This window comes from Podarcis erhardii (assembly GCF_964252035.2).
Source record: "Podarcis erhardii genome assembly, chromosome: 6".
Taxonomy (NCBI): Eukaryota; Metazoa; Chordata; class Lepidosauria; order Squamata; family Lacertidae; genus Podarcis; species Podarcis erhardii.
This window is the reverse complement of record NC_138510.1, coordinates 31,961,658-31,986,943: the sequence shown is the minus strand read 5'-3', so window position 1 is coordinate 31,986,943 and position 25,286 is coordinate 31,961,658. Positions and strand designations below refer to the sequence as shown.

The 25,286-nt window shown below is 40.5% G+C and overlaps 1 protein-coding gene across 7 annotated transcripts in view; it reads right to left on the bottom strand.

Annotated features, from left to right (window-relative positions):
* CPNE1 (copine 1) overlaps positions 1-25,286 on the bottom strand; it is a 54,386-nt gene that overhangs the window by 7,880 nt on the left and 21,220 nt on the right. For all 7 annotated transcript variants that reach the window (XM_081864780.1, XM_081864774.1, XM_081864778.1 and 4 more), the window contains 6 exons: positions 10,316-10,444; positions 8,543-8,722; positions 6,643-6,717; positions 4,311-4,382; positions 3,442-3,525; positions 2,611-2,700 (listed from right to left, as the gene is read on the bottom strand). In XM_081864780.1, the coding sequence (XP_081720906.1) occupies positions 2,611-2,700; positions 3,442-3,525; positions 4,311-4,382; positions 6,643-6,717; positions 8,543-8,722; positions 10,316-10,444 (630 nt within the window). The remainder of the gene's footprint in view (positions 1-2,610; positions 2,701-3,441; positions 3,526-4,310; positions 4,383-6,642; positions 6,718-8,542; positions 8,723-10,315; positions 10,445-25,286) is intronic.

The window sequence follows — 25,286 nt, the reverse complement described above, 5'->3', positions numbered from 1 at the left end:
AAGAAGAAAATGACTGCTCCAAGGCTAAATTAAGTAAAAATCCAGTTATAGAAGCCAAGCAATCAACTGAAATTAAGTCTTATATAAGCCTTATAAAAAGAAACAATGGGAACAAAACAAAAACAGCACAAAAAACCAAGACATTCAACAGCAAAGAAGAGCCTTAACACAAACCGTATAATCCAAAGTTCCCTCTTATTTTAAGAACTTTGCATGAATACTCTTCCCAGGTGATATCTAGTCATGCAAAAACCTGCAAGCCTCATTCTCAAAAGTCAAATGAAATATGACCTGAATGTCCATGCTAAGCCATTTAGATAGTCTCCAATGGAAGGAACACAGGACTCAATTGAGAACTGCTATGTGTTTGGGGCTTAAAATAACTTTGAGTAATGCTATAGTTTAAACAAGAGGTAGCTTTCAACACTGCCCTTGTTTACCAGCAGATTTAAAAGATAGGAATTACGTCTAGATACAATATACAGCTTACATATAAATGGCTTGATCGTAAATATATTATCTTGAATGCACATCCCTCTAATTTGTTTGTGACCAACATTCAGTGATGTGTTTTTAGGAGTAAAGTAAGATTTAAAACAGCACAAGCCAACAGTGTGCATCCTAGAACACCATCAATTGAAAAGCAGTACCTTTCAGTAATGGCATAGATGGGGGGGGGATGCAGCCTTCTCACCAGATTAGGAGGTGACAAGTGCTCCTGGTTTACACTTGAAAATCAAATTGCAAACCTGACTGAACCAAGGAGGCGGTGCTCTTTTCATCTTTTATCCCCTGGTCTATCTACACACCAACCATTATCACTCTTGTCTTGGATTTAGTTTCAATTGGCTCTGCTTAGTTTCAATCTCCCTCTGCTCAGGCAGGGAAAGCTTTTGCAAGTGCAGATCCAGAAAGATACATGAATGTAAAATGCTCTTCTCTCCCTGCTTGGATGGGAAGGACATGCCCTTTATAGGTGCAAATTTGGTGCTGTCATCCAGCATGCTCATGCATATTCTGAATAAACAAAGAAGAATGAAAGCACTCCAGCCCAACCCCAAGGACAGTTACTAGAAGGTTATTAGAATGACTGTTCACCTGATTCCCCTGGGAATGGCTGGGCAGGTCAAGAGCTGAGTCAACTTACCGCAGGCCTATTTACACATGCCGGGTCCCACAGTTGTACTATCAACTGCTCTTGCTGTAAGTTCTTACAAACCCCCTAGAGTCATAATTTCCTTCATTAATCTCCAAGTACAAATAATCTACTGACACTGCTAACACACCTTCAGTTACATAACCAGGACATGACCCTGGTTAGAAATACCCAATCTAGTTGTGATCGCCAAAAATAGAAGGTCTGACAATGAGCAACAGCTGAGGGGATCCTCAACATTTATGTTTTATTCCTCCAATTGTGACTATCTCACTAAAGGTATCTAGCATCTTCCATTCCTTTACGTGAGTATAATACTCCCTCTTCCACATATACAGCTCAGCTTCTCCCAAGCAGCCTTAATTTACCAAGACAGCCAGCACAAAAATAAGAGCTGCCCATCTGGATTGGATCAAAGGACCATCTAAGTCCAGTATTCTGTTGTGACAGTAGCCAATGCCAAGGGTGGAGACCTGTGGCACCTAGATGTTGTTGGACACCAATTACCGTAAGTCCCAGATAGTATGGGCTAACAAGCAGGGGTGATGGGAGTTGCAGCCCAGCAACATCTGGAGGGCCAAATGTTGCCCACCCAAGGGCTGTGGGAAGCCTGCAAGCAGGCTAGAAAGTCCAGGTTGTGAAATTTGGTTGGCCGATATATTAAAAATCCTATCTTAAATGGCAATTTTACCGGGCAGTGGATATGACTTCACTTCTGAACATCAGCAAATTAAGCATATTTAACAACTGCATTAGATACTTGGAAGTGCATTTTTTAAAAAAGCAATGGACTCGGGGAGGCTTTGCAGTCACTATATAGTTTAGAATGTTTGGGTATGAAGATAATAATTTCATTAATTAAGCCACAAAAACCATAGCTTAAAAACAGAGCCAAGCATCCTCCAAAGGGCATTTGGGTACACTCAGGTCATATTTTCAAGCTTTCCCACAGAACCAGCAATACTACAGACTTACTTTTGAAAATTCAAGCCGCTATTTAGGTCTTCATGATCTTGGTCTTCCATAAAACTACATTTAAGCGTGTAGGATTAAATAATATTATTTATTATTTTCAGAGATAGTTGTAGTCCACAGTGGATGTACTGCAAAAACTAGTCTATACAGAAAGACATCTCCGGCAGATGATGTTTCCAGGTTAACCAATAAACAGAACAAGGGTTCCTGCTCAGTTAGAGGGATGGAGAATAGCTCATATTGCCAGTATTTTCAGTGCTGCAAGTATATTTCAAAGAAATAAATGGGTAAGCACACAGAAGGAAATCTGGTGCAAAAATAATGTCAATCTAATTAAATTATTGGGCAGCCACACATTATTTGGTTTTAGTTCTTTCACAGTCAGACTTCATATTGCAAAAGATGTTTATAATTAAATCAAATGGGTTCTCTAACCTGTATTTTATTTTTATTTTTTAAAGTTAAATCATTGTCATCACCTTCATTGGTTTGTTGAAGTCACCACCACAGAATGTTTGCAGAGGAACACTGAACTTTCTCCAGCAGGGATTTAAATTGTTCTTAATTACCTGTGAAAGAAATCCAATTACAATCAAGCGCCTGAGATCTCTCCTCATCCTACAAGTACATTATGACAATGGCATTCCCTCACCTAGATTTCCGCAGCTTATTATTATTTAAATAATAATTCTGTTCCAATAGCTGCATAATAATTTTCAGGATGAAAAGTAGAGTACCATTATGATAAGACATAACTCATTGCTTATAGGCAAAAATCTATTAATACACTTGATGTGTAATAAACATGTATGTATTTTCTGTATTTTTAAAGCCAATTTCTAGTGTCATACCTAGATAAATTTAAACATGCATCTCAGCTGAATGTGCACACTTTGGCATAAGGATGAGATTTTGGGTGGCTACAGCTGCAAAATTTAAGAGCTGCTGCAGTGCCTTCCAGACATCCCAACTGGCTTGTACATCACTGCCCAAATATGAGGAACTTATAGTGGGTTGAAGTCTGAGAACCACTAGCAGAAGAAATTACTATGTAATGCAGCCCACTCTGCCCACTGAAAAGGTGTTTCTGAAGGTCGGAAGCCCTCCGGAAGAGTGTGGGATCAGGAGGTATCACCCAAAGTCTAGCCGAAGAACCTTGGATTGGCAGAGCTCCATTTATGCATAATGCCTCTGCCTGATTTTGTCCAAAGAAGTAGCAGTTCCATTTTTTTGCAACTGAGTTCATTCAGAGTTCATTAACATATAGCAGCTCCTGAAGTTCAAAAGTTGAATCACTGTGTAAATCCTACCTCTGATCGGTAGACAAGCTGCCATTTTCCACCATCACTCTCCTTATAAAACTCCAAAAATGGATCAGATTTGCCCAAAAAATCCTGCATAGAAAAAGAACCTTGATCTTTATACAAATAATAATTCAGGATGTAAGAACTTCTAGAGCAATATACCTTTCTGCTATTCATATTATATCTATTATTACTGGCAACCCCCCCCAAAAAAAAACATTCAACGAATAACAGCTTATTTTCAGTCACAGATGTTTCTGTTGGGTCCTTTTGTTCATTTAGTAGCCTGCAAATAATGCACGCCTATGCTCAGCTAAGGCAAACTATAAAGTGCTTTAAGCACCAAAATCCATGGTAGCGAGAGCTGAAATTATTATGCTTCTCTAGGAAATCTTTGCTTCAAGAATTAACTTCAATAAATGAAAAAAGCTTTACAAAATAAAAATAATAATCACCTTTAATTTCAAGTGTGGTCTACACACTTGCCTCTCACATTCAACCTTCCCCCCCCCCCACACCCCCTTCGAAGCAACAGACAGGTCCATTCTCATGTAAGCCCTTAATTACTACACTTATTGCCATTTCCTTCTTGATGGTTCTGTCATGACATACCTTGTGAAACCTATTCACACAGGTACTGCTATAGAGCCAGTGTGGGGAAGTGTCCAGGAATCTAGTCCCCACTCAACCATAAAGCTCAGTGGGCCAGTCAAGCCTCTCAGCCTAACCTACCTCACAAGGTTGGTGCGAGGATAAAATGGAGTGGGGAGAGCTCTGTACGCCACCTTGAGCTCCTTGGAGGAAAGATGGGATATAAATGTTGGTTCAAGTACGGAATGAACTGGAAAGAGAGTTACTTTCAATATACCATTTACCTTTTTGTCTAAATTCCGGGCTTCAACATCTAAGGACACAACTCTAGTGTCTTTAATCTCTTCTGCAGAAATCTAAAAATTCAAGGGGAAATAATTTCAGTGAGATTTTGGAAAGTAGTTCTAATGTGAATAATGCAGGCCGTTCAAATACACAAATTATAAAACAAATTCACCAATGTACTTCACAGTTAGCTTAACCAAAGGAGAAATATGTGAAGCTATTATGTTCCAAATACATTTGCATGAAGCAGCAGTGTTATTTACTTCCTAAATTCCTCCTGTGATAATGTGACTGCTGTGGAATCCAGAAGCTGTCTGAATTACTTGCAAAACGGTTTTGGTTTTTTTAAAGCAAACCTGAACCACTTCATACTCCACACTTACATTTGACAATAATGAGGTTTGTTGTCCTGTTTCACTCCCCTCATCTTTTCATTGTTTTTTAAAAAAAGTTTAACTATCAGAGGTCTGATTTAGCCCTATTGAAATGAATGGGAATGGGAAACTACAAAATTTCTATACTATTCCCAGCAACTTCTCAAAATAGGATAGGCAAACCCTTAGCATGTATGCCTATTGTAATGGTTCTAGGGGGTTGCTCATGCGTAAGTCCTCGCCACCCCTGGCTGAGTTACCTGGGTGAACCCTTTCTGTCCGGACAGCCACCTATCCATGGCTGTCTCAATCGCTGGCAGAATCCGTCAGTGGGCATTTCTTAAACTTCTTCCAGCAAAGAAGTTCTTTGACGCCAAGTCTCCTCCTACTCTCCCTGCGCGGAAGTCTTCTGCGCAGGGAGGGTGTGGGCAGCGGAGTACCCGTGCTCTCCCCACTTGTCTCCGGTGAAGAGTCCTGGAGCCTTCTCTCCGATTTCCCCATCTGCCCCCCTTCACCCCTGGTGTTACGCTGATTTCCTTCCCCAGCAGATGGGCTGCCTCTCTCCCTGCTGGGACCCTCTCCGGCATCACTCTGGAGCCTTCCCTCCGCCTCTGGCTCCGATGGCAGTTCCCTGACACCTATATAATGAATTCTGTAGCACTTACCGTATTTTTCGCCCCATAGGGCGCACCTAGTTTTTTTTTGGGGGGGGGAATAAAGAAAAAAAATTATTTCCCCCCCAGGTGCGGGGCTGGGGCGGGGGAAGCTATCCGCAAGTGGTGGGAGAGCTGCGTGACTTTGTGCAGCTCTCCCACGGCTAGCGGAGAGCTGCGCAAAGCCCGAAGCCTGGGGTGTGCTGAGCTTCTGGGTACAGGCAAGCTCTCTGCTAGCCGTGGGAGAGCTTCCTGAAGCCTGGAGAGCGACAGGGGTCTGTGCGCACCGACCCCCTCGCTCTCCAGGCTTCAGCGAAAGCCTGCATTCGCCCCATAGGACGCACACATATTTCCCCTTCATTTTTGGAGGGGGAAAAGTGCATCCTATAGGGTGAAAAATACGGTACCTATTTTGATTTTTTTAAAAGGCCTGTACATTCCTGTGTACACACAGCACACCCACCAACAATTACAAAAAGGATCACAGGGGTTTGTTGGTCTCCAGGAGTAAATTTCAACCTAGGGTTAATTCTGCTTTGCTTTGACACAGGAGTTAACATAGTCTAAACTTGAAATGTTTATTTCTTATTTGGAAAAAGAAAATACAAACAGCAAACCTCATTAGGCCATTGAGGTTACTGAGGTACATTGGCCCACTTCCACTATTTACTATGAGGCCAGTATTTCACTTAGATATTATTTGGTTTCTGTGTTGTTTCTTCTTCTGTTATAAGCCAATATCTCATAGTTTCCTTTTTCTCCTCCAGGGCTTCATGATAGCCCAATAAAGAATTTAAATAGACATTTGAGATTTCCAATGTACCCCAATAGCTTTTGTATTGGATCACTTTTTTTAATATGATACTTAAAAAACACTATTTTGTCTGTTAAACTGGAGTAATTCTGAAATCGATCATAATTTTTAAATTTCTGTTTATTTCAGATAGTTCTATATCACTTAATATTTAAAATTAATGGTATATATATTCTTAAAAGAAAAACACTCACATTTCGATTTGTTCATAAAACCAGAAAATTACCTTAAAATGCCTGCTGAAATAAGGAAGACTTTGTCATGTGATTGAAGTTCAGCAAAGGATGCCTGTCTAATCTCAGTTGGGCGGGAATTCCATAAACGTGGAACACGCCCCCCCAAACACGGAATGAATGGCTCCTAGTAGTTATGAGCCACAGAGTTGAGCTATGGGGGACCACTAACAAGGATTTTAAAGGGTTCCCCAAAGCAATTATTGGTGAAAAAAATTGTAGAGGAACCTTAAACTAGCCAGAAATGAGTTTCTTACCGTAACAGTGCCTTTTCCTGCAGGTTTTCCTTTCTTCAGCATTAAAGGCTGAGTGACAGTTTTACTCGACACAATCTAAAGAAGAATGAAATCTATGCATCCATTACAAAAGTCACATAAAGTGATATATTCTACCCTGAGGCAGAAATGTGAAGGAAGAAATATCATCGGCAAGAAGCCAATTAACATGCTGTGAACACAACAGACATTTTTGCAGCTGTCAGTTATAACAGCCAATCATAACTATTTACATAGTGTGAAATTTTACCAAAAGCATTTGCCAAGATACATGTCAATGTAACTATATAAGTGTAATGAGAAACAGATTTGAACTTTTAAGTGATTTAACCATTTGGATTTTCAGACAGTTCCCAAAGCCTCAGGATGCTTTATTTTAAATTAAAAGGACAAACACTATAAGGATCAAGTAAACTCACATGCCAAGGTGCTGAAAGGATTGTGTAACTCAGCCCTAAGAACAACATCCAATGCTGTAACAACAATGTTATGGCAGATGACTTGCTGCCACCAGCGCAGCAGCCCCTTATCCTGAGCTTTCATTGTCGGCAATGTAATACTTCTCCTTTACATCCACAGGTGTGGCAGTGGGTGTGCCGGACTGTTGCCTTGCCTTGGTAATGGACTGGATAAGAGCCAATAAAGTGAAGCTCAATCCAGATAAGACAGAGGCTCTGTTAGTGGGTGGTTCCCTAGACCGCATGGATGGGAGGTGGCCTGCTCTTGATGGGGTTCCACTCCCTCTGAAGGAATAGCATGGAGGTGCCACTGGATCCATTGCTGTCGCTTGAGGCTAAGGTGGCCTTGGTGGCATGGAGTGCCTTCCATCAGCTTTGGCTGGGGACCCAGCTACATCCCTATCCGGACAGGGATAGCCTAACTTCTGTTGTCTATGTTCTGGTACTTGGGGTTGCCTCTGAAGACGGTTCAGCTGGTGCAGAATTCAGCGGCCAGGTTGCTTACAAGGGCAAGACGGTTGGAGCATATAGCACCAATCTTGCCTGAACTGCACTGGTTGCCAATTAGTTTTCAGGCCCAATTCAAAGCACTGGTTTCAACCTATAAAACCTTAAAGGGCTAAGGACTGCAATACCTCAAGGGTCGCTTTCCATCATATGAAACAACTCAGACCCTGCAATCACTATCCGAGGCCCTCTTAATGTGCCTCCTCCAGGAATGGTCAGGAGGGCAGCAACATGAGAACTGGCCTTTTCTACTCCCTGCTTGTGGAATGCTGTTCCCAGGGACTGGGGAGGCTCGCCTGGTGACTTTGTTATATATTTTTAGGCAGCAGGTAAACATATTCCTCTATGGCCTTTTAAACTCCCCCCCCTCTCTCTGTGTGTGTGTTTGTGTGTGCGTGTGTTTATATTGTAAATCACCCAGTGATCTTTGAATAAAGGGTGGGATAGAAATTTAATAAATAATAATAATAATTGTTATTATCCTTGCTGGCAACATAACATTGCTGCATTGTAAGTTTTCCTACCCTATTTCATTGGCACATGTGGGGGTGAGCACTCCTGCAATGCCATGCCACACCTCACATTTTGGGTTACTTAGAGTCAGCATACATCAGGCATAAGGTCAACATCTATTTCGAAGCCGAGGGGTGGGACTGAGAACAACTCTATTATGGAATTATTGTCATGTGCAATAGTCACAGTGAGGTCTGGTTTTAGGGTTGGCAAGACTGATGTTTGCTAGTGTCCAGCAAACAAGCAGGCCCATAGAGTCCTGCACCACCACGCAAAAGGAGGCAATTGATGCAAGTACTTCTACACTTAACTGAAAGCTTTCAGAATATTAACTCCTCCTTTCATCTGTGTAATTAAAAGATTAAAAAATAGCATGTAGCATTACAGTACATGTTTTCCAGTACCTGTCCCAAGGTGCACTCTGCCCCTCCAAGAAAGTCGTCATCATTTAAGTCATAGGATTTGTTATCAATGTCGTAAATGCCAAATTTCAGTTTCTGAACTTTCTCAAAATAATAATCAATTCGCAGCTTCTTTGAAAATTGAGGATTCTGGCAATTCTTTATTTTTTCAGTTCGATCCAACTGTAACAATACAACAAGAAAAGGAAATGTCATGCTTAACGCTCACATTCTTCAACAGAAAACTAAAGGTGCGATCTAACCAAAGTTAAGTACTTTCTAAGTTCTACTTTCAGTGGGAGAGATTTAAGACTGTTCTTAATCCCTCTGAAACTATTTGGATTTACAAGTGCTTCGTTTTAAGTTAAGAGGAAGAAAAATGGTTGAATATGCCAAAGTTATGCAATTTTAGGTGTTTAACTTTGGCTGCATCTCCTGTTTGAAATTCTAGAGCACCTCTGCCAGCCAGTGACAAAAAATACTGAGCTAGAGGAACGAATCATCTGACTTGATATAAAGCAGTTTCCTACACAACACTTTCCTGTGGCTGCTTACCACAGGGGAAACAGTTCATGGAAGCATATCTTCCATGGTGGTCTTCTTGTTAAGGACCAAAGAAGCAAAAATACAAAGGAAAACACTAATGTCCTTTTTTTCCTGTAGGTTGTTCAGGTCATAAAGTGGCCTGAGTCACATGGAATGCTAAATCAAACTATGACATATTTTGAACAAGCAAGCATGCAAATACACAAAGCAAAAAATCATGGCCACTTTGCTCCTCCCCTAAACCATAGTATGAGATTAAAATTATGTCTGATCCTAAGATCATTGTTTGCCTCACTCCAAGTAAACCACAAAGTGCAGATAGTTTGTTTTTGGCTTGCTGCTCATGGCTTGTTCGGAGGAGACAAAACCATGAACCTGGGTTCCCATGTAATGATATGCTAAACCATGGCATGGCTTAGTTTTGATTAGTGCATCAGCAGTAAGCCTGGGGGGCAGCTGCAGATTGTGCTCTGTGTGCCCACATACTTGCTTCCTCAGGCTTAGTCATTATTTGGAATTGGCACTACATGTGACCCAGGCCAGTACAGAAATATACTGCCTTCAATCTTTCCACCATCAATTATTTGTAGAAGTTACAAAAATGAACAAGAGTTTTAGGCAATCATGCTGGTCCATTGTATATATAAAAATCCCCACAAGTTGCATAATAGTAATAGTTTTTTGTTAGGAAAAACCAAAACGCCAAAGTTGTGAACAGGCTTCTGATTTCTCCTGAACACTTTTTCAGGTTGGATGTTGAGTAAAACCAGAAGGGGAGGAGAAGAAAAAGTTGGGTATGTTGACTCTGGGGCAACTAAAGATGTATTGTCTCCAAATGCAACTTCAAACAGTAAAAAAATTTGATAACATAGTGGAACTTTCTGCATTACAATGGGAATATTAAAAATGCTGATGCTATGTTGTTGCCGGCCTCCTTTCTCCACCAAAAGCCAGAGGGAATGAATTAGCAAATACAAAATTCAGTTAAAAATAATTTATAAAAACTTCCATGATTAAAAAGCTTGGGCTACGTAAAAGCCCTGTATTATTTTTTTTTAAATAGGACATAGAAACAAAACTTGTGATATTTTGTTGTCATTTAGCTCATTTAATTGCTTAAACCTGTAAAATATTAATCCTTAATTAATTTTAATCAAAACGTCAAGTGTTCAGATGTGTTCACATTGCCAACTTCTGGTAGTTTTCAAATTACTAGAAACAATTCCTTACTTCGGTCCATTGGTTTCCACCAACATCTTGAAGCAGGACACATAGAGGGTCAGATTTTGAGCCAACATCTTTATCAAGCAGATTATCGCATGATATGGACAGTTCCACCTTTGTCACGCAGTGCGCCATCTGTTAACAGAGTGAAAGGAGAATGTTGAATACTCATTAAACAATTAGGTCATAATAGTAAAAAATATGCATACAGAATCACAACAATTTTTCAGAAAATTTCATCCCTGCAAACTGTTTTAGTTTCCTAATACTTTCTTTGGACTGCCATGTATTCTCTTGTCTTAACAGACCATAAAGCTAAATACATTTTCCTCCAAAAATAAAATAAAGAAATAAAAAAGTAATGCTTTAACTACTTGTCTGACACTCGCAGAAAGATTTGGCCAAATGCCATTTAATACGATGGTGTTCGGGTTGCTTCATAGTCAGGTTTTCTAGAACATGAAAACTGCATGAAGCTGCACTTTGCTTGTACACATGCATATTTCCCTGCAAAAAAGCCTCTCCTCCTGCAAATGAGGGGAGGGGTTGTGGGCGGGAGCCGAGCTCCGCCTCAAGAAGGGGTCGTTAGCCCCCTGCCACCCACTCACCTGGCTGGCGCACCACGCCCACGGGCAAGCGCCCAATCAGGTGCCTTGGAAGGGGCGTGGACTGCAGCTTAACTCGCTGCTGCGCCAGCCACGCAGCCCTCACTTTTCGCCGTCCCGTCGCGAGTCACCCACCCTCCACTCCCTTAGAGCTCAGGGTTTCAGTTTTTCTCTTGGCCTTGCTATGGGCCTTAGGTTGGTCGCCCTGGTTGTCCGGGGGGCCTGGTAGGAATTTTTCCATTTGGCATTAGGCTTTGTGGTTTTTTCGCCTACCTCGTAGCAATCGTCACAACTTTCGTGGTATTGGTGGGTAGGTTAGGCATTGGAATAATGTGTTTGTGATGTGTGGAAGGGCTAGGTGTGGCCATCGCCTACGCCTTCAATTTTGGGTATTCCGTTAAAGGAATCCGGCGGTCGTGTATTCTGTCCGATGCCTGTGTGGCGGGAGGCCATGGCACGACCCTCGGTGAGATCAGGGGAGAGCTTATAGTTGGATTAGCATCAACAGGCTCCACCTACTGGTGAATAAACCCCCCTTTTAGACTCACCCCTCTCCGAGTGGGTGGAGTCAACTGACGTGATCCAATGCCTAAGCCAATACCTTTTCACTTGCTGTAATCAATAAAGTTGCGGCCTTTTCTTGCTCATTAACCTTATATCACGTGTCCGTGTGTTTTCATTCCACTACGCGGTCCTCGAACCACAACATGTAGTGTAACATTCAAATGGACCAAATGCAAAATGTGATAATCTGCATATCAGTTTCACACTAATGTCAATGGAAGGTAAGCAGGAAGAGATGAAGCCCTGCTTCAGATGCTACAGAAGCAACACCTGGCCCAACCAACCCTTTCATGCATCTAAATTTAGCTGATGTAAAAAAGGATTGTGTGGGGACACCATTTAGGCTTCCCAAACGACTGCAAAGAATAGCTGTGCACACCTGAGAAGGTGCAAGAGCAACCAGAAGGTCCCAAGAACAGTTAATGTCTGTTTTGTCTCCATTTTTTTTACTGGACACCCTCTCTCTTGTCTATAGGGCCCAGCCACCACACAGGCTTAACCTGTGACAGTAGTTATTTTACCATGGGTAAATATAAATGAGGAAAACCACCACTAAATATTTCATTGTTCATGTTTCATTCCTTGTAGCTCACACTCCTTCACACATTGCCTCCACAACTCGCAAAGTCAGGACATGATAAGCAAATCACTTTCTCACACAAATACAAAAGGCAATTCATAAGTAATAATCATCCACGAGTTCAGAAATATCCAAAAGAAAAGGAAGCCTCTGGGCAGACAGGACACCTTCTACAAGACGGGCACTCAAATCACGTGACTATGCACACTCAGAGGAGATATCAGGGCCTGACAGGCAGATATCTCTGATTGGTCTGTAATCCAACAGATGAAAGGGGCTAAATAGGTTTGAGGCCCTGCTAGATTTGTTCATACTTCATGGAATGGCAGATTCAACCCTGTCAGTTTGTTCTGGTTTCAGAGCCTCATAGATCTTCATTTCCTTTCAGAACTCCCACACTGGAAAGGTGGAAGGGAAAGACTTCACCAAAACCTATCTTCCCTCTCATAGCAGCACCATACGACAATTAATCTGAAAGCATATGCCTTGGCAGAATAGCTATGTTCCTTTAAAAAAAAAAAGCATTTTTATTCAAAATTTCAATAGCATACAAACGTAAATGGACGCAACACAAAACTCAGTACATCTGTTGTTATATTTGCCATATAGTCCCAAGCCAGCTATGTTTCTTCAAAAAATGTCCTTTTCTTAAATCACACTATTATCAGTTTATGCTGGTTCCAGGCAAATCTGCTATCCCTTGCAGTTAACTAAGTTTAAATGAGTTGCAAAGTTCCCATTCTCCTCTCACTTAAAGAAGCATTAGCTACTTTCCCAAAGGCACTGCTAGAAGCGAGTAGCCTGCGACTCACCTACATCAGGTACTGGCAGACTTCAGGCTTGTGGGATCTTGCTTTTTTACTAGAACCCCAAGATCCTCGAAACACACACACTAAGAATTAAAGAATTCAGAGCCTAGGAACTCATTTTGAGAGCCTGAATCGAACAAAGCTCACAGTCCTTCCACACAGGTTTCCCAACCATTCTTCATTCCAGCAGTATAATGTGTTGGCAGCACTTGTTAATTCTGTTACTGCTTTTTTCAAGCAACTGAGAGTCAGAAATTCTTGTAGAATGTCCTGAGATCTACCAGCAGACACAGATCTATCTTCTGCCCACCCTAAAAGGAAGGAAATTCACCACAAGTGCTACTGCTGAGAAGGGCAAGGGACACTCAACCAGAACGTTTCTTTGAAAATCACCCCCAAGTTAGGGCAATAACAGCAGTAAAGTAGAGAAAACTCATCTTCTTTCCAGCCACTGATCAAACTCTTGTCTGAGATTGCCTGGTCATTCTACAATTTACTATGGTGCTGCCCAAGGCAGGCTGGACTAAGCAATCTTGCATTCTAACTAGGGGGCTGGTGAGAGTTGTAGCCCAAAACATGTGGAGGGCATTAGGTTTTGCAAAGGGTGCTTTAAATATTACAAGCTACCCATGAATGTCACTTCCAGATAATATTCAAGTGTCCTTTTGCAACATTTCTTTCTGAAGAAGTATATATATATATTTTTTAAATAATATTTATTAAAAATTTCCAATAATGTAAAAAAAACAAAACATCCAAGTTTAAGATCTTATTTTCCATAACATCTTTCCAGGACTTCCCCTCCCCCCCCCTCTTGTATTCCAATTCTTACAAATAAATTCAGCAATTTATTATCCCAAATTTTAACCTTGTTATCATTAGCCCTATTTAAAAATATTTTCCCATCTCCTAAGATCGACCTATTCCCTTCCGCGCGTTCCCCTCTTTAATATACATAATAGATTAAATATAATAAAATAAAATATGATTTTGATTTTACAGCCTTTGGATTCCAAATCCCTCCCCCTTTTCCTGGTTGCGTTTCCCGTATTAATCAACATCTAATGTCTTCCTGGAGTTCCCACATTTATTTAAGCCATAGTCCTTTACCAGTCTTCTTTAATTTTAAATGTCCAATCTTGGAAGGAGTCTGTCTCAAAAAGGCCCATTTTTTCCATCCAGATTTTTATATACTTGGGAGTAAAACTCCAATTTTATTTCTTAAACCTTTCAAATCTGGATTTCCCAAATGTTCCCACTTCCAACTTTGTCCAATTCTTTCTGAAGAAGTATAAACCAGGATGTGTCCATCCAGCAGAAGTTCACCCCACCTTGGGTCAGGTTATAGAGATAAGGCCCCTGATAGCTTCTACTTGTGTTGACCATTTTACCTGGAACATCTTACAATGCTCTTCCCAGTGACTGGATTCAATAGCCTATTGGTTTCTAGTGGTGGGTGATGATGCTGTTTGCTCTTTTGAGTTGTGTCCACAAAATACGAAAGCCCTGGGAATAGCTTGTTGGTAAATCTTTCTGCCTGGATTGAAGTATGCCACCAGCTTATCTCCAATCATCCTTTGCATTTGCCTTAATATCACCATTATAGAGTCTCATAAGAGGAGCAATTTCCAGCCTCTGGAAAATTAGGAAGCTGCCATATACCAAAACAGGACAATTAGCGCCTTACTGTCTACACTGACTGACAGCAGGACTAACATTCCTAGCCATGCCTGGAGATGATCAGGATTGACCTGAGACCTTCTGCATGCAAAGCAGATACTCTACCAATGAGCTACGCCCCTTCCTCTTTGATGGTTTGGTCAAGTGCTTTAATAAAACCCTCCTTTATATACCACCTAAACCACAAAGATACAATTCCTGATCCTGTGTTGTTTGCTTTTCAGGCAGGCCCACAGGTCTCCCTGGAATTATCCCCTTCCTCTCTCCCACAGCGCACAATCTTCCATAGGGGAATCATGGGACAGAACAAACACAGCAACCCTGGAGCCTCAGATACAGAAATCAGTAGTGTTTATAGATGTTGTTGATTACATACAGAATAGCTTGACTAGGGTTCGGATAAGAAAAGGTACCACAAGAAGGAACGACAATATACCTGGGGATAAGGATTTTTAATAAGCCTAAGGTTACACAATACTTGTCAGATGTCTGAAGTATTTACTCTGAATTTGTTGCATGGCTGGCATGGGAGGAGCATTTCTCTCAACTCACCAGGGACAGATGAATTCACCAGCTGAATTCCAGTTTTCAGCTAATAGGGATAAACATAATGCAGCCCAGGCAGAATAAGGGCAGTGTGCTAAAAGAATAGGCAGCCTCACTGATGTCAAATTTGCACCACAATTTCTTTAATCCAACAATACAATACCACTCCCAGGAAGGTGCAACTGCCCAAAAGAAAGCAGGATGCAACATACAACAACAACAATAAACTTTTATTTATATCCTGCCCTCCCCAGCCGAAGTCGGGCTCAGGGTGGCTAACATCAGATATATAACGTTGGTATAAAATCAAACAATAATTAAATTACCTCCTAAAAACATGTCAAAATCAAATTAAAATCTAATTAGATGGCTTTCTGCAGGGTTAGGGTTAGGAAATGTAAGTGCTCATCGATTATCTTATATGGGCCTGTGAGAATGCTGGGAGGCCTCTTTCATATTAGTTCTTATACAAAAAGAAAAGGGGAGTCAGGCTGAGCCCTGACCAAAGGCCTGGCAGAACAACTCCATCTTGCAGGCCCTGCGGAAAGATGTCAGATCCCACAGGGCCCTGATTTCTTGTGACACAGTGTTCCACCAGGCCGGGGCCAAGGCCGAAAAGGCCCTGGCCCTGGTCAAGGCCAGCCTAATCTCTCTGAGGCCTGGGATGTCCAAGGTGTTATTATTTGCAGATCATAAGGTCCTCCAGGGGGCGTACCAGGAGAGGCAGTCCCGTAGGTATGAGGGTCCTAGGCCATATAGGGCTTTATAGAGTTTCAGGAAATGCTGAGTTAGAATACTGTGGAATTATGGTGTAGCCTTATTGTATTGGTCCTCAAGCCTAATGGCTCAACTTGGATCCGGCGAGATTTCTGGCAGGTCAATGCTGATCCTATGTTTTGTGTTGGTACAGGCTGAGTAAAGCCTGTTTCATCCACATTCATCCTTTTCAACGGAAGACTATTGCTTTAAGAGCATGTAACTTCAAGACTAGTCGACTGCAATGTCCTCTATATGGGATTTCCCATTTTTGTCTGGAAACTGCAGTTAGTGCAAAATGCAGCGGCATGATTGCTGAAAGGAGTCTGTTGGCATATTACACCTGTGCTTGAAGATCTGCACTGACTGCCAGTTCACTACCAGCCTGAGTTGTTCTTATTGGTATATAAAGTTCTTAACTGTTTGGAACCAGTTTACTTAAGGGATTGTCATACCTCATGCGTGCAGTTTCACTTTGATCTGCAAAAGAGGCACTTCTGCTAGCGCCATACAATATCCTTTCTGTGTCTGTAAGGAGTCTTCCTTTGGCACCTATACTTTGCAGCTCACTACTGACATTAAGCTAGAACCATCACTATACTCCTTTTGATGCCTATTGAAAACTTTTCTGTTTTGGCAAGTCTATCCAGGCAGACGGTTTGGTTATATCTGTTCTAAATTTTGCTTCAGATGTTTTATTGTGATTAGATGCTTTTAATATATTTTTTAAAATTAAAAGGTCCCCTTTCAATAAAATTTGTAAGCCAGTTTCATGGCTCCTCTAATGTAAAAGTGCAGAGTAAGCACTAAAATAAATTAAGCTATTTTTGCCTGTCTTGCTCTCACACATAGCCAGCTCAGAAACTGATCAAAGCAATAATGTAAGAATATTTATCCAAGTCAGACCTAAGTTTTAGGTAAGCTAACAAGAGAAACTACTCACTTCGAAAGCTCTAATCCAATTGTCAGTGCATACTGAATTATTAGCATATGGTATTAAGGGAACATAAAGTACAATTAAATTTTATATTGATATAAATGCTGTATGATCAAGGTCTGATCACAGAATCTGTAGAGAATACATACAATTAAAAACCATTCACACAAACAGAAGCAATATATAAAAGCTTGCATTAGAAGAACAAAGAATACTTTATTCTTCCTATTAAAGAAAACATACATCTTCTCTTTCTTGCTCACAAACTAAAGTAGATGATCAATGGTATAATCTAGTGTGTTATTATTTGTGCTATTGTATTTGAATTGTCTTTTATGGACCACTTTGAGCGCAATGTATTTGTGTAAAATGCAGAACATAAATACATAAATACTATCGGCAACTTCCTATGTTGCATCATTTCAGCAAATACACTGGTGGTTACAGCTTGTGATTTGTCTGGCGTGAGACAAACCACATGTCCAGGTTCAGATGATGCACTAAGCCAAATTGTGGCTTAGCTCACAGTAACACAGCAGCAGTACCAGTGAGGACAAGCAAAGCAGACACTATCTATTCTCAAGAACTGCACCTTAGCGCCAAGCCATGATTAGACTTAGCATTACATGTTAACTGAGACAATGTCTCAATACGCCCCCACAATTAAGGAGAAACTCCCTACAAATAGAAAGCTAGAATACCAGGGTGGCTAGGTTAAAACCTTCTCTGCAAATGTGCAATTTGTTATTGGAAGCGGGGCCAGTATGGTTGCAAGTGTCCACCAACAATCTGAAAGTTAAGCTCTGTCATCTTTCTTTTACATTATGCAGTTCCTTTAATTGCTACTATGTTCATCCAGTTTTAAATAATTGCTGCCTTTGATAAGATGAATAAATAAGCTTCTCTTTAACTCTAATTCTATGCAGACCTCAAAACATATTCCCCTAGGCATATTATTACACTAGAAAAAAGGAAAAGGTTTAAAGGTAAGATACCATTTTGTACACTCATATGAAGTATGCTACACTTCCGAAGCAAGTAATTCTTTTCAAAGGAAGGAATAGCTCCTAAGGTCACAGAACAAGGCAGAAGCAAGTTTTTATAGTTTTTATAAAGGAGTGGGGAAATCTGTTAGGTGCTTACTCTGCAAAGTGAACTTGTATTTAATTTGAGCAAGACGTAAGATCCTCATCCACTGTATTCTACACGATACGAAATTGACTTCTTATTTGTGGTTCTAGGAATGCATAATCCTATAACTACACAATGGATGGTGGTGTTATTTGCTACTTTGCTATGCAGGTCCCACTTAACAAATGGTATGTGTTCTCTGGAAATTGTTCATTAGGCGAGCCAGATCTACAATTTACACTATTTCCTATGAAAATATTTCTAATGCAGGATTTTCCAACCTTTCCCCATTTCTCTCCATGGTTTCTTCCTGAAATGGCTGCAGCCAATCAGCAAAAGAAAGAGAAAGGGGGAAAACGGATTTATCTGATCTCACCTGCTCCCCAATTTGTCCACTCTCTTGCTCTCTGATTTGTCCTATCTTGCCCCACCTCCCAGCCCTCTTTCTGTGGTTTCTACCCAAAAATGGCTGCCACCAACCAGCAAAGCACAAACAAGGATGTTGTTTGTTTGGATAAGTGAATTTGGAAAGTGTACAGCAGGTTTGGGCATAATTCTTTATGTGTGACTAAGTGAATCTTCGGCTAGCGGATAGCCGGACCTGTGTATATTGTTAAAGCCCTAGGAAGGGAGAACTAAAATCAAGCAGCATGAACAAAAACATTTTTAAATCACATTTAAAATCTAAGTTTAGAATTACTGTCTTGAAAAAAGTATTCTATTTTAAACATATCTGAGGGGTAGGCATGTTAGTCATTTGCAGCAAAAACAAAGATTCTTGTGACATCTTAGAAATTAACCAATTTATTATGTTAAAAGCTTTCTTGGATTACAGCTCACTTCATCAGTCGCAAGACTTGGAAGGAGAGAGGAATTGGAGTCACAGTGGTCTATCATTATTCTACCCACTGACCCAGGTGCCCAAGAACTGTCTTCCCGTTTAGATTGTGTCTATCTAAGGTGTGTATTTAGGACAGAATATGGGTTTTGCTGGTGTACCGTGCTGCCCATTAATCTCCACTCTTGAGCTAAGGTATAGTCTCAGTGGTAGTACTACAGTCCCATCATCATGGTAGGGTTTAAGCTTACTGAGGCTCCAAACCTCTGCTGGTGTGAGGCACCAATTAAAACGGCCCATCAGCTGATGGTTCTTGGAGGCTTGCCTTTCACTTCAAGAGGCAATCCTGTTAAAGCACTGGTCCGCCTTTGAAAAGGGGAAAAGGCCTGAATAGTGGACAAAATTACTCATGAGAGCTCTCGCTGGGATTTTTCTTTTTTTGGTGGGGGGGAAGCAGGGAGTGATGTAATAAAGAAGAACAATAGCTAGAGCAATACTGGCAAAAGACTTGAGCAAGTCCAAATGAATACAGGGTAGAAACCATCTGAAAACCTACTCTATGGCAGAGATGGTAGCAAAGAAAGTGCATTTCTGCCACCACTGCATTCCACAGTCATCCAGTGCAACTTTTTTGGGTGGTCAATGATCAGTTACATCTTGTTTCATGAAATAATAAAGACAGTACCAAATGATTTCCATCCAGTCTCCAATACTCCATTCTTGGGAAAGGTGCTTAAGCATGTGGTGGCATCTTAACATCAGGATTTTTTTAAATTTAAGACTGATTATCTAGAGCCATTTGAATGCAGTTTCAGGTTGGTTATGGGATGGAGGCAGCTTTGATCCTCTTGGTGGACAATCTACTCCAGGAACTGGACAGGGAGAGCATGTCCTTGGTGGTTCTGCCAGACTTCTCTGTGGCTTTTGTTACAGTGGTGCCCCGCAAGACGAACGCCTCGCAAGACGGAAAATCCGCTAGCCGAAAGGGTTTTCCGTTTTGGAGGCACTTCGCAAAACGAATTTCCCTATGGGCTTGCTTCGCAAGACGAAAATGTCTTGCGAGTTCCTGCGGTTTTTTCCCCCTTTCCCCCCCTTTTTCTAAGCAGCTAAGTCGCTTATCAGCTGATCCGCTAAGCTGATAAACCGCTAAAAGCCGCTAAAAGCCGCTAATCCGCTAAGCTGTCAATGGGCTTGCTTTGCAAGACGAAAAAACCGCTATACGAAGAGACTCATGGAACAGATTAATTTCGTCTTGCGAAGCACCACTGTATTATCAACCATGGAATCCTATTTTTGTGAACTGCCTGGTTGTGATAGGACTTGGAGGCACTGATTTATGGTGGTTCTAGTCCTTTGTGCAGGGTCAGTTCCAGAAGGTGGTGCTAGGGGACTCCTGTTTGATGATTTGGCCATTGGGCTATAGAATCCCTCATGACTCCATCTTGCCTCAGTGCTAACCACTGTGTGAGAGCATCCGTGGTTTTGAGATTCTGTGTTAACAATATGCTGATGATGCTCAATGCTACCTTTCCTTTCCATTTAAATCCAAGAAAGCTGTTCAGATTCTGAATCATTTTTTGACACCTATAAGACTGGATAAGAGTGAATACACTGAAGCCTGATTCAGACAAAGCAGACTTGGTCCTGGCCTTAGTCTATCTTAGATGATAGCAGACCTCTTGGACACAGGTTTGCAGTTTGGGTGTGTTCCTAGCTTCAACCCTGAACCTGGAAGCCTGAGTTTCAGTGGTGGCCAAGTGCACTTTTGCATAGCTAAAGTTAGAATGCCATTTGCATCTTTCCCTGGCTATATCAGGTCTTCTCACAGTGACACATGCTGCTCTTCTATGCCACAAACTGCTTTCAACACACAACCAAAATATATTATATATAGTATTGTATATCAGTATCACAAACACCTGCATGTTGGTGTGTATGTGTGTGTAGAGATCTGATTTCCAAGGTTAGGCATTATAAATGCAAGAAAAAGGCCTTGTAATGTATCATTTTGCCTTTCCATTTGACCGAGAAAGTCATGAAACATGACCCAGAGACATGAGAATACAGGAATGGCATCTTGCACTGCACCAAAATTGTCCACTAAGCCCTTGTAGTCATCTGCAGCCTTAGCCTTCAGGTAAGTGATCCTGTAAGTGATCTTTGTCTCTAAAAAGATACAATTGTTTAGTGCACACAAACTGCATGACCAGACATTTTGGATCATATACTTAGGATGTATAACAAGTTTCAATTTTGTAGCAAACCAAAGCTTTAATCGCCACAAGCAATTGCTTGTCCAGAAAACAGGGATTTCAAAAAGGGAGACTTAAACTGGCCTTTTTTCATGGAAATGTAAATCAGGAACATCTACAATGGCTGTTGGATGACCCCTGCCAATGGGAAATAGGGAACGCCTGGCAATCATTAGTGCTTCTGAAGAAGTACAGCAGTAAAAAATCAAAGTAAAAAAACTTCCTTAGAATGGATGGATGGGGAGAGAAATGTGTAACTTATCACCAGTGATGCTACAGACACTAGCCACAGGCTGCCAACCAAACTATATTCAATGCAAAAGGTACATTAGCTAGCTTCTAAAAACCCAAACACCACATTACTGAGAATGGCAGTAAAATGTTTGGCTCACATATGCAACTGTAACTGGGTTATAGTTACAGTGCAATAAGACAGTCTGAAAAAGCCCTAGAACTGTAAAATGCATTCAAAGTCAAATGATTTTCTGAATATCCTCCCCTTTAGCACAGAAGAGTATGAAGATAAACAGGACTGCTGTACTATACAGTTGCTTTTTCCTGCAACACTTCAACTGTTTTGTAGGTTTTGTGCTTTAGAGACCTCTTTTGGAGTCTAGAGGTTCAGAGTCTATTAAACCCTCAAATTTTAGATTTGTTGCTTTTATCTTGATGTCAGAGTTTATGAACAGGTAGCCCACCAACAATTTGTAAGATTGAGAATCAGCTCAAAAGTTTGCATTTACTTATTAAAAGCTGAAGAATGAGTCACAAACATATGTCTGAAAACATGTTCTGGAAGCAGTAAGAATTATTTCATTAGTTTACAAGCATTCAGACAAGTAATACTGATCTTTTTACTGAAAAAGTCTAATAAGGAGAAATATGTAAATAATTACTGTGTAAGGTAAGGTCTAAACCCAAAATGAGTGATGCCACCCATGGATTCAACAGTGGTCAAGCTAACAAATTTTTTCAAATGCTCATTCTAACTAGTCAAATGGTACAATAATGAGAGACAGATGCCTTTTATAATCATATTTCTCTCTGCCCCAAATAGTTTCTTAATCTGCATTTCAGACAGGTGCTAAGAGTTTACAAGAGAAAGGAGCTAAGAACACTAATTTACAAGTTAAAATATACAATGGGTGGCAAACCTGAAAGCAGGGTGCAATGTGGCAGAGAAACCAACAGCTAGCTATCACATAACATAGCCTAATCTACACTATTTGCTACTCTCATCTCATTCGACTGCATCAAAGGATAAATGCTCTAGTTTGTTACACTCTTTGAACTCTGCATGTGACACATATGCCAAGAAGTTGTCTGATACTCCTTGATGAATTCACCATATTTCCTTTCTACAACTGAACAGTGCCAAGATTTAGTTTCCACAAATGCTTACTAGGTAAGGTCTAAACCTGAGCCAGAGTTTCTAACCTAAACCTTTGAACAGGGATTTTTATGCATCATAACCCTAACTGACTGAATAGGTTAGTTTCTTTTCTAGAAGATAGGAAATTGAACCAAGTGCCATCATGGAGCAATATATCTTTTGTTTACTCCCATTTAGTAATGTTAAGTCAGATCACATATATGCAGTGCTTTTTTTCTATATATATAAAAATGTTTCCTACTCATATTGAAATACTGCCCCCAATGAGGTCAAAGTTAGATTCACAAAATGTTTAGGGCTATGCATACCCCTGCGTACCCCCAGAAAAAGGCACTGCATATATGCATGAGGTTTCAGGTACTTCTTGGCAAAGAGCCAATAAGATGTTCTATGTTATTTCCATTTTCTAGACCTTTTGAATATAATAGTGTCACTAGACTTTATAATGTAATTTATACAGCAAAAGCCATTTCTTTGTGCCTCTTTGTTAAGTTCATTTTTTCAGAATGGGCATACGAATCTTCCCTACTACACTACCGACACATCAGTCTGGTCAATTAATTATATTTTAGAATCAATAGAGAATCATGAATTTGGGTGCTCATCTTAAATTGTTTCTATTTTCATTTTCGTATGTTTTTGATAAGGCAAAGCTAAGATGATTTGGCCAGAGACTGTGTTGTACTGGTTACATCTTATACTTGTACTATTTTTTAGCTTCTAATAACTTTTGACCACAGAAATGGCCTGCTGATATTCTAGTAAATCACTTTCCTGTCTATTTAAAATTGAAAACTGTGTAGTTGGAATAATTATCAATAATTCTCAACAGATGGACATTATTTTGCATTTCTCAGTCAGAAGCATTGCTTGCTTTTTGTTCATCAGCTTAATCCAGACTGTTCAGAATGTTCCTTCTGCATTTTGGTTTGTATTTGATGCATTTCTCATACTTATACCCATTTTCCAGATGTGAAAAAAGGAAAGCAGTAGTAAGCAATAATGTGACATGTATCTCAGCATCATTGGATCACCACAGTACTTAATTGAAGTGGTGGAAGAAATTGCTCAAGAGAACAGCACAGCAGTGAAAATGTTCAGAGATCAATTTATGTAGCAGCAGTTCACTTGTTTCACTACACTCATGGTTTTATTTATTTACAGATTTCTACTGCACTCTCTAAACAAATCCCCAGGGTCACAATATGCACAGAATATGGATAGCAGCATTGTTCAGTGAATCAATACACAATGCCGTGTTATTTAGTCTGCTGCACTCAACAGGTGATTCCCTTCTATGAGGAAGGTGGATTCTATAGAAATGGGGCAACAGAGCAGGCAGGTAACTAGGTGAATAACCCAAACCCCTATCCTTTTCATTACCCACAGACGCTATAATGCTAGGCCTATATTTGAGGTTATCTACCACACTTTGATTAGCTTAAGAATTCAAAGACTTGCTGTGTGAGCTTTAGATGCTTAAATGAAGCATCTCATATCCCACCCCCTGACCTATCCCAAAACACTACCCACAACATACATACTTCATTTAGCGCTGCAGAAAGAATCAACTGCACCATTCTAATCCCTCCCCCCAGTCACAGAATCATAGAATTGTAGAGTTGGAAATGGCCCTGAGGATCATCCAGTCCAAGTCCCCTGTAATGCAGGAATATGCAAACCTGCAACCTTGGTGTTATTAGCACCACACTCTAACCAACTGAGCAATCCTTTATATGTGAGCACTTACCGGCAAGTACATTGCTGCTGATTATGGTATTGCAAGATGAAAAACCTTACTTGGTTGAACCATCATTTACTGCTTCCAATGTATTCCCGATCATAGAATCATACTGTTGGGAACTTGAGGATCATCTAGTCCAGTGTTTCCCAACCTTGTGCCTCCAGCTGTTTTTGGACTACAATTCCCATCATCCCTTGCCACTGGTCTTGCTAGTCAGGGATGGTGGGCGTTGTAGTTCAAAAACAGGTGGAGGCACAAGGTTGGGAAACACTGATTCTAGTCCAACCCCTGCAACGCAGGAATCATTTTCAATTACCCAGGCCACTGCATACTACAATCCCTACTAATCCATTCCTAATTCTCAAACCTCATTAAAGTTATAGATTGTGGCTTGAGTTTTACTGAGAGTAGACCCATTGAAATTAATGGGCATGTTAGCCATGTTTATTATTTTCAACAGGTCTACTCTGGGTGGAATGAGCATCTTTAGTGGCTTTCTACGCTCCCCCCCCCCAACTGTCAATACGGCAAGTTTATGGTGTCATGAACCACTTATTTCCTTTGCCATGAGCTTGTTGAATGCTAAGGAACTTTGATTGTATGAAAGGGGTTTTTAAAAGAAGTTTTCCACTAAGTTTTCTTAACTCTTACCGCCTAAGCTTTCCAGATCAGTAACTCCCTGATCTGTAGTTTGCAGTTTCATACAGTTGAGTTAAGCTGACCAGAACTTCATGTACTACTTAAGATCAAGAAATGCTATTATTTTCTATCACTTCCTAGCCTGGGCTTATTCCTTAAGTGATATAATCATCACACAATAAACTAAGTTGAATTCCATATTTCACTTGCGTTTTTCAATGTTGCGGTCTCATTTTAGATTCTCCGATTTGTTGCCGCACATGTAAACAAACGTTGCTCAAATTTCATTTTCAAAAACTAGTTTAGCACAATGCTAAACTATTCAGACTTTCTAAAAAGCTGGTCTTACAAGCCACAATATTGGTAGGTAACTATTATATTTGCTAACTAGAAGGGGTGAGAAGAGATTTGTGGCTAGTATACAACCTAGTTCAGCAATGTTTTCATTGCCTTCATAGCTTTGGCATGAATGTAACTTAAGAGTCTCTCATCTGCAAAATAGT